Source organism: Mustela nigripes, chromosome 2 (genome assembly GCF_022355385.1).
Source record: "Mustela nigripes isolate SB6536 chromosome 2, MUSNIG.SB6536, whole genome shotgun sequence".
Taxonomy (NCBI): Eukaryota; Metazoa; Chordata; class Mammalia; order Carnivora; family Mustelidae; genus Mustela; species Mustela nigripes.
The window spans coordinates 62,396,961-62,407,214 of record NC_081558.1 but is presented as its reverse complement, the minus strand read 5'-3'; the positions used below and the strand labels follow the sequence as shown (position 1 = coordinate 62,407,214).

General features: G+C 47.2%; 1 protein-coding gene across 1 annotated transcript in view; it reads left to right on the top strand.

The window, feature by feature from the left end:
• Positions 1-5,559: 5,559 nt before the first annotated feature.
• The window catches only part of DLEC1 (DLEC1 cilia and flagella associated protein), a 66,930-nt gene continuing 62,235 nt past the window's right edge, over positions 5,560-10,254 (top strand). Inside the window, exons 1-2 of the mRNA XM_059390555.1 lie at positions 5,560-6,124; positions 7,025-7,175. Of these exons, the coding sequence (XP_059246538.1) occupies positions 5,726-6,124; positions 7,025-7,175 (550 nt within the window). The 5' untranslated portion in view covers positions 5,560-5,725. The remainder of the gene's footprint in view (positions 6,125-7,024; positions 7,176-10,254) is intronic.

The window sequence follows — 10,254 nt, the reverse complement described above, 5'->3', positions numbered from 1 at the left end:
GGATGCCAGTCCCGATGGTGCCGGGATCTTGGATACTGGGATGGACCGCAGGGTGTCTGGGCCCGCTGGTTATCCCAGGAGGATATGGAACGACGTGGGGTTACTTTTCCATAATGACATTTGTGGGGTTACTTTTCCATAATGACATTTGTGGGATTTTATTCACAAGTGTATTTGCTTGTGAATGTAACTGTGACATTTATTTGAACACAGACTAAGTTCCAGTGCTCACCTCCACCCTATCCAACCCCAGAGGCAGAGTCTAGGGCTTGGTGTGGGGGAATAGTCAGGAGACTGGCCCTCAGACCCTCCTCTGAGGGAAGAGGCACACTTAAATCTGTGAAGCCAAGAAGACACTGCTCTGCTATTTCTTTGTTCAACAAATATTTCTTGGGCACCTACTATGTGCTAGGCACTGTTCTGAAGACTTGGGAATCACCAGTGAACAAAATATACCTCCAACCCCTGCCCTTCTGGAGCTTGACTTTTTTTTTTTTTTTTTAAGATTTTATTTATTTATTTATTTGACAGCTCACAAGTAGGCAGAGAGGCAGGCAGAGAGAGAGGGAAGCAGGCTCCTCATGGAGTGGAGAGCCTGACATGGGGCTCGATCCCGGGACCTTGGGATCATGACCTGAGCTGAAGGCAGAGGCATTAGCCCACTGAGCCACCCAGGCGCCCCTGGAGCTTAACTTCTAATGGGAAGGAAAGAGACACCATAATGAACATGAGAAGTGAATTGTGTGGTAGATTAGAAGGTGTGTAGGATAAAGGCATTCGGGAATCAGAGAGGATTCAATTTTTAGATAGGTTGGATTTCACAGGGAAAGTGACAAAGACTTGTAGTAAAGACTTGAGCAAAGACTTGTGGGCAAGAGAATGGGCCATTTGGAGATATCTGGTGAAGAGGATGCCAGGCAGAGGCAGAGGGGACAAGACATGCCGACGCCCTGCATCAGGTTCTGTACTGGATGTGGAGTCTGTTTAAGATTCTCTGTCTCCCTCTGTACCTCCCTCCACAACTTCCCCACTTAGAAAAAAAAGAATCACTCTGCCTGCAGGAAGAAGGAGCATCAGGGAGGGGCAAGGGCTGAACCAGGGAGCTCAGTGAGGATGTTCTCGCAGTAGTAACTCGGGTGAGGCAGATGGTGGCATAGAAATTCGAGATGCCTTCAGATAACAGAGGCAAGATGTCCAGTATATGATGGATATACAAATCTGGGGTTTTGGAGGGAGATGAGAGCTGGGAATAAAATTTGGGGTACAACGGAAATCATGTTAAAAACGCCCATCATGGGACACCTGGGTGGCACCTGGTCATGATCCTGGAATCCTGGAATCGAGCTCCATGTGGGACTTTCTGCTCAGTGGGGAGTCTGCTTCTCCCTCTTCCACCCCACCCCCGCCCCACTCCTGCTTGTGCCCTCTCTCTCTCTCAAATAAATAAAATCTTAAAAAACAAAAAATGTCCAACATGCTCTCACAGAATGCAGGTGGGAATCTACTCTGGCATAATCTTTCTGGAGCGCAATTTGGCAATATCTCAAATATTAATAAATACATACCCTTTGGCTAAGCAATTCTAATTCCACGATATTATTCTATTATCTAATTCTGTGATCTTATCTGTATGTTGTATATAAAAATATTGTACAAGGTGAAGTTCATTAGTGGGCTCCTGGTTAAATAACCTTATTTCCATATGGTGGGTTGTCTTGCATCTGTTTTAAAAATAAACACACAGGGGGCCTGGGTGGCTCAGTGGGTTGGGCCTCTGCCTTCGGTTCAGGTCATGATCTCAGGATCCTGGGAAACCAGCCCCGCATCGGGCTCTCTGCTCAGCGGGGAGCCTGCCACCATCCCCCACCTGCCTCTCTGCCTACTTGTGATCTCTGTCAAGTAAATAAATAAAATCTTAAAAATAAAAATAAATAAAAACAAACACACAAACAAAAGTTCTGGTCAGCAAAACAGGTCATCAAATGAAGAAGTCAGCTCCAGGGATTCCCTCTATGCTAAGAGGTCTGCCTGGAGGAAAAAGCTGGAGAGTGGTTCTAAAGGTGGCTTGAGCCCTCTGTTTCTGGTGCAGAGTTTGAACCATACCTTTGGTCTGTTAGTCAACGGGCAAATAGAAATCGAATGCTGGAGGCAGAATGGGGGATGGATCCAATTGGTCAGGCAGAGAGAGAACAGTGGCAGAGGGAGATCGGTTTGGTGGGGTGGGAAGCACAGAGGAGATGGAAAAGCAAGGCAAAAGAGGAAGAGGCAGCAGCCTAGGATGACCAGGACCAAGGAGCAGCCGTTGCCACTGAAGGCACTGGATGGCTGCTGGAGACCTCAGCCTGGATAGACCAGAGGGGTCTGAAGCCAGAAGGTAGGAGAAGTCACAGAAAAAGGGGAACCGTCTCCCAGGCTGGGGCAGATTCCCTATGATCTTCTCAAGGCTGTCTGGAGGCAGGTTGGAGAGGCCAAAAGTGAGGGTAAGAATCCACTGTCCTGTCTGTCCCTGAGACAGGGAAGGGTGTCAGGGAGCCTCCACAGGAACTGCTCCTAACCAACAAGACCACCCAGTCTGGGATGGCCCACTCCTAATACTAGAGCACCGGAGGGCCCCCCCCCCCCGACTGTTCCGCTTCCCTTTCCACCCACAGTTCCTTCCTGCACGACTGGGGGCCTTGCATATGTGTGGATGACTGGACAGACCAGCCTGCTTGCCCTAGTTCTGTTCACCTCCACCTCCTACCACAGCAGTTCCCTAGTGCACACACTGGTCAGCAATGGGGGAAAGGCTTTAAAACAGAGACCTGCCCAGGACCTGTCAATGGGCTCAGGATTTCTGGGCAGATCTTTCTGAGGTCCCAGGTACCGGAAGGGTGGGGGCGGGGCATGACTCTTTGGTCTTCTCACTCCGTAGAGAAGGGTGCAGCTCAGGAAAAGCCAGAGCAGAGTCCTCTCTGAGGACTGGAACATTACCGGAAAGGACAGATGAGGGAGCAAGCCAAGGGAAGCAGTAGTGGCCCAGGTCAGTGGGCAAACATCCTGGCGCTCATTTCAGGAAGTGGGTTTCATCTGTAGGGCAAGCGGACTCACCCCAAGAGGAAAAAGCGGCTAGCTGTATCAGCAGTGAGCAGAAGCCGTGGTATGCCAGTGATGCCAGCCCACATGATGTCAAGTGGCTGGCCTGGACAAGCCTGGTCCTTTCTCCCATTTCAGTGGAGGTAATCCCTCCCCTGGTTGCCCACACAGGCTATCTGGGAGTCATTCTGAGCTCCTCTTTTTTTTTTTTTTAAAGATTTAAAAAATTTATTTGTTTGACAGAGATCACGGGTAGGTAGAGAGAGAGAGAGAGAGAGAGAGGAGGAAGCAGGTCCCCTACTGAGCAGAGAGCCTGATGTGGGGCTCAATCCCAGGACCCTGGGACCCTGACCTGAGCCGAAGGCAGAGGCTTTAACCCACTGAGCCACCCAGGAACCCTCATTCTGAGCTCCTCTTACTTCTGTTATCCATCAGTAGGTCTTGTGACTTCTCTGTCTTACAGGTCTCTGATCAATTCCTCCCCCTAACCCAAGCTCCTAATCCATCTCTTTCCTAACTTCTGCATGGATGCACTTTCCTAATCCATCCCTAGTTTCCTAATTTGTCACCCTGACACCTCTTGCCTCCCTCCAGTCTGTTCTTTCATGGCAACCAGAGTGATTTTAGTAAAACACAGAGCTGACCCTGATATGCCCAGGTGAAGATCCTTGATGACCTTTCTAATTGTACTCAGAGTAGTTTATTTTTTTTTTATTTTAATACTTTTTTAGATTTTATTTATTCATTTATTTGACAGGCAGAGATCACAAGTAGGCAGAGAAACAGGCAGAGAGAGAGGAAGGGAAGCAGGCTCTCTGCTCGGCGGGGAGCCTGCTTCCTTTCCTCTCTCTCTGCCTACTTGTGATCTCTGTCTGTCATATAAATAAAATCTTAAAAATTCTTTAAAAATAAATAAATAAATAAATCCCCCACTGTAGCCTACAGACCTGCTTATGATCTGGCACTCACCTCCCAGCTTCATTCCTCCGGCTCAAACTCTGAAGTTCATTTCCTGAACTTCCTTCATTTCTTTCCAAATGCACCTGCTCTCATCCCACTTTGAAACAATGGTTTCCCTCTGCCCGGAATGCCCTTTTTTCTCCTCTCCTGGCTTAATCCTACTCATTTTTTTTTCTTTTTTCTTCCCACGGTTTAAAAAACGGGTGTATAATTTGTATGCAGCAAAATTTATCCTTTATGGTCCTGTGGGGTTTGACAAATTCATACAGTTGTGCAACCACCACCACAATAAAGAACAATTCTCTCACCCCAGGACATTTCCTCAGGCTCCTTTGGAGCCAATACTAGCTTCCATGACCAGCTCCTGGCAACCACTGATCTGTTTTCTGTTTTGTTTTTGTTGGTCTGGGCCTGGGGCCCAACATGGGGCTTGAACTCATGACCCTGAGCTAAGACCAAGAGTCCAAAGCTTACCGGATCCAGACACCCAGGAACCCCCCACGCCCCAATCTGTTTTTTGTCTTGCATTTTCCAGAATGTCCTAAAAATGGAACCATTATGTATCTAGCCTTTTGAGAATGGTTTCTTCTACCAGCATAACGCATTTGATATTCATCTCTACTGTTGTATCAACATTCCTGTTTCCTCTTAATTGCTGAGATCATCTGTGGTATAGATGTACCACAATTTATCTTTTAGCCAGTGGATAGGACATTTGGGTTTTTTCCAGATTTTGGTGATGATTAATAAAGCCATCATAAACATTTGGGCACAGAGTTTTGTGTGCACGTAAGTTTTCATTTCCCTTGGGAAAATACCTAGAAGGGGGCCTGCTATATGTGAAACATTCCTAAGAAACTGCCAAACCCTTTTCCAGAGCTGCTGTACCAGTTTGTATTCCCATGGCAATGCGACAACTGGAGTTTCTCCACATCATGACCAGCACTCCTCTGGTACATTTATTTATTTAGTTAAATTTTTGACATTCTACTAAGTGTGTAGTGTTATCGCACTGTGGTTTTAATTTCCACTTTAATTTCCTTGATGACTAATGATGGACATTTAAAAAAAAAAATCTCTGTCTGGTCTTCACTTTGTCCAAAAAGCCACTGTTCATGCTCCCTCTGATTAAGTTCCTGTGCTTTGTGGTTCCCTGACAACCAACCTTTATTGCCACCTTGGGCTTAACCCACTAAACTATCAAACTACCATTGTTTTCCAGTTCCCTCCCTGTTCACCACCCTGGTTTCCTGGTCTATCTGTCTATCTGTCTGTCTGTCTCTCTCATACACACACACACACACACACACACACACACACACGACTGAGGGCAGAAGCAACATCTTACTTCCTTTGCTACCTTCAGCTCCCAGCACAAACCTGAAACAGAATCTTTATACAATAAATATTAAATGAGTGTATAATTGCTTAACAAATTAGAGAGCAGAGGATGGAGAGAGGTGGTTAGGAGCCAGGTTTGCAACCAGCCTGGCCTGGCTGTGCCAATGAACCATTCTCCACTGGTGCCCCACACTAAGCTCCCTTTAACAAGGTCGATGCAAAAGATGTGAATATTTACCACCACGACAACACCCAAGACACCCCCCCTAACCCTCGCAGAGGGAGGCAAAGCGGAAGGCGCGCAGCCGGAAGCGGAAGGCGGCAAGGAGTTAGCGGCGTCTCAGTTGCCATGGAGACGGGAAGAGCCAGAGGCCGGCTGTCTGCAGAGTCGGGGTCCTATACATTCCAGGGCGCCAAGTGGACGCCAACCTCGCCAGCGGCCGGGGTCCGCGGCCTCAGCGAGTCGACCCGGCTGTCCTCCTTAACCCACTCCGAGGCTTCTCACTACGGCGTCGGGGGCCGGGCCCGCCCCGTGGGGCCCTTCACGCTCCAGCCGCTCTCGGAGCCGCAGCTGCTGAGTCTGCGCCCCACCTCACTGCGCACCCAGGACATCTCGCACTTGCTCACCAGCGTCTTCCGCAACTTGTACACTAACGAGGTGATTGGCGAGGACCTGTGCGCGCGCTTGATCAAGGCCCGCGGCAGCGAGGATGCGCGCCACGAGGAGTTCGTGGACGAGCTGCAGCGGGTAAGGCGGCCCCCGAGCCCCGCGCGCCCCCTGCCCGTGCTCACCAGTGGTGTCGCGTCCGCGGACAGTGCCGGGGAACCCAGGGCGCGGCCCTAGAAATGCAGGGCCCCGCAGGACTCAGCCGCTGAAAAAGTGCCAGCACCTGCGGGGTGCCAGGCACAGGGGATCGTGTTCGACAGCCTAGTGGAAGGGCACTCTAACCGCACGTTCCCATAAATACGCACATAAGTTATATGTCTGTGGCACCTCCATCTTCATTTCTCTACATGCATACACACACGAAATATTGCATATATAAATAAAAGGACTGGGGCAGATAGCCAAATAGTTGTTCCCTGGAGATGATAAGGCCAAAAGTCACTTGCCTTTTGGGGTGCCTGTCTTTGTATCCCAAACCACAATCGTGCCTAGGCATTCATGCCCAGATCTGAGAAAGCCTGCTTTGTCTGTGGAAGGCAGCTGCCTCCTCATCTGTACGAGGAGCAAAGCAGCTGACTTGGATCCTCTCTGCTGCGTCTGACTGCTACCCACACTGCTGAGGAGTCCCTGAAAGGGAGTCTCAGGTGAAGTAGGCATCTGTGTGGCACGCCCCGTCTACAAGAGTTGGTGTAACTTGTGTTTGCTCCTTCAGAGTTTGGGAGGCAGCTGTGAAGGCAGGAGGGGGAGTTTCAGGCTCGGTTCTGTACCCGACTTTACTATGAAAGTTTTAACCCATTTTCCTCTGTGCGTCCCAGTTTTCACATCTGTTATGGTGGACCAGATGGTCTTCATAGTTCTGTAACAGCTCTTCTGCGCTCTGCAGGAAGCCCGGATACTCCGGGAATGGAGGGGGGATGCGGAGGATGAGTAAAGCTCTGCGGTCTCCGCATATTTCTGTGCATTTGTTGGTCTACCTGCCAGATTCGGGAGGTCTATAAGCAGCGACTGGATGAAGCTGAAATGTTGGAGAGACACATCATTCAGGCCCGTGCACGAACTCTTGCAGAGAACGAACGGATCTCGCAAATGGCCGAAGTGCATGTCCTTGATACCTTCGTCAAGATGCCTCCAGGTGTGTAGAATGAACTCCCAAATGCCCTTCACCTGGTTCCCCAGCTGGTACTATATTAGTGTTTGCTCCGTGGTCCGCTCTTTAGTTTTCTGATCGTTTGGAGATCAAATTGTAGGTGTGATGTTTCATTACCACAAAGCACTCGAACATGCATGCCTTCAAAATGGGGACTCTCCTATGTAACCGGCATACAGCCATTCCAGCCTAGAACTCAGCGTTTGTGAAACACTAACCTCCAATTCGCAGATTGCGTTCCGATTTTCACCAGCTGTCCCACAGTGGTTCTTTCTCTTCTCTGGTCCAGGACTGTGTCTAGGAATTCATGTTGCATGTGATTGTCAAGACCCATATTTAGAGTCTTTAGTTTGGAAGAATTTTTCGGTCTTTTCTTGTCTTTTGTGTTCTTTAAAAAAAATTTCTTTTCTGAGGCACCAGGGTGGCTCAGTCAGTTAAGGGTCTGACTCTTGATTTTGGCTCAGGTCATGATCTCAGAGTTGTGGGATTGAGTACTGTGTCAAGTTCTGTGCTTGAAATTCTCTCTCCATCTCTTTCTCTTTCTCCCCCTCTGCCCCTCCTTTTGCTCTCTCAACCTCTCAAAATATTTCTTTTTTATTTGAGCACAGTTGATACACAGTGTTTCGTTAGTTTCATGTGCAAAATCTAGTGATTTGACAAGTTTAGACATTATGCCATCTCACCACATGTGTGGGCACCATCTGCCCCAGACCTCACTATCACAATGTCATTGACTGCATTCCTTTTTTTTAAAATTTAATTTTATTTTTTCAGTGTTTACGCACCACAGCCAGTGCTCCATGCAATACATGCCCTCCTTAATACCCACCACTAGGCTCACCCATCCTCCCATCCCCACCCCTCCAAAACCCCTAGTTTGTTTCTCAGAGTGACCTCATTCCTTATGCTGTGGCTTTTATTCTGGTGACTTTTCATTCCATAATTGTCTAATTGTCTTTCATGTTTTGGCAGTTGTATTTCTCTCCCAAGAATTTTTATTGTGTCTAAATATGCATAAGATTTACCATCTTACCTATTTTTAAGTGGACAGTTCAGTGGTACTAAGCACATGCATAATGTTGTATGAACATCATCATTCTCCATCCCCAGAACTCTTTTCATTTTGCAAAACTAAAACCCTGTACCCATTAAACAATACCTTCCTATTCCCCTTACCCCAGCCCCTGGCAGCCACCATTCTGCTTTCCGTCTTTACAATTTATTTTTTTAAGATTTTTTTTATTCACTTGAGATAGAGCACAAGAAGGAGCAGATGGAGAAGCAGAGGTAGAAGCAGACTCCTAATGAGCAGAGAGCCTGATTCGGGGCTTGATCCCAGGTCCCTGAAGATCATGACATGAGCCGGAGGCAGATGCTTAGCCAACTAAGCCACCCAGGTGCCCCTGCCTTTACAATTTAGACTGCTCTAAGTACCTCATATAAGTAGAGTCATACAGTATTTGTCTTTTGTGACTGGCTTATTTCGTTTAGCTTGGTGTCTTCAAAGTTCACCCGTGTCGTAGCCTGTGTCAGAATTTCCTTCCTTTTAAAGACAGAACAGTATTCTGTTGTATATCTATACACATTTTGCTAATCCATTCATCCACTAATGGTCACTTGGGTTGCTTCCACATTTTGGCTATCATGAATAATGTTGCTCTGAACAGGGGTGTTCAGATATCTCTTTAAGACCCTGCTTTCGATTCTTCTGGGGGTATACCCCAGGGGAGAATTGCTGTTTCACATGGCAGTTCTATTTGTAATTTTTTTTGAGGACCCACCATACTGTTTCCCACAGCTACTGAATCATTTTCACATTCCCACTGAGAACACACCAAGATTTCCATTTTTCCCCATCCTTGCCAACACCTGTTAGCTTTTGGGGTTTTGTGTGTGTGTGTGTGTTTTTTTTTTAAGATTTTATTTATTTATTTGACAGAGAGAGATCACAAGTAGGCAGAGAGGCAGGCAGAGAGAGAGAGAGAGAGATGAGGAAGCAGGCTCCCTGCTGAGCAGAGAGCCCGATGCGGGACTCGATCCCAGGACCCTGAGATCATGACCTGAGCCGAAGGCAGCGGCTTAACCCACTGAGCCACCCAGGTGCCCTAGTTTTTGTTTTTGATAGTAGCTCTTCAAACGAGTGTGAGGGGATATCTTACTGTGAGTTGGTATCTTACTGTACTTTAATTGGCATTTCCCTCCTAATTAGTGACATTGAGCACCTTTTCATGGACTTATGGCCATTTGTATATCTTCTTTGGAGAAATATCCTTTCAAACCCATTTTTAATCATTTTTTTAAAGGTTGTCTGTGTGGGGCACCTGGGTGGCTCGGTGGGTTAAAGCCTCTGCTTTTGGCTCAGGTCATGGTCCCGGGGTCCTGAGATCAAGCCCCACGTTGGGCTCTCTGCTCGGTGGGGAGCCTCCTCTCTCTCTCTGTCTGTCTCTCTGCCTACTTGTGATCTCTGTCTGTCAAATAAATAAATAAAATCTTTAAAAATAAATAAAAATAAAAGATTGTCTGTGCCTTGGTGTCATATCAAGGCATATCAGAAATCATTGTCAAATCCAATGCTGGGCAACTTTTGCCCTATATTTTTCTTCTAAGAGTTTTATTGTTTTAGGTCTTACATTTAGGTCTCTGCTGAAATTTTTTAATTGGAGTATAATTAACATACAGTGTTATATTTGCTTCGGGTATACAATGCAATAATTCAACAATTCTATATAATTACTTAGTGCTCATGCTGATAAGTGTGCCCCCCCTTTTCTTTTGAAATTGAGTCTGTTTTATTGGCTCTAAATAAAATTTTATGCTTAATGGAACAAGCTTCTACAAATTCTGAAGGGATCCTAATGTACAAGATATCCTAAAATAGGGGTGTCTGGGTGGCTCAGTGGGTTAAAGCCTCTGCCTTCGGCTCAGGTCATGATTCCCAGGGTCCTGGGATCGAGTCCCACATCAGGTTCTCTGCTCCTCAGGGAACCTGCTTCCCCCCCCCTTCTCTCTGCCTGCCTCTCTGCCTACTTGTGATCTCTGTCTGTCAAATAAATAAATAAATTCA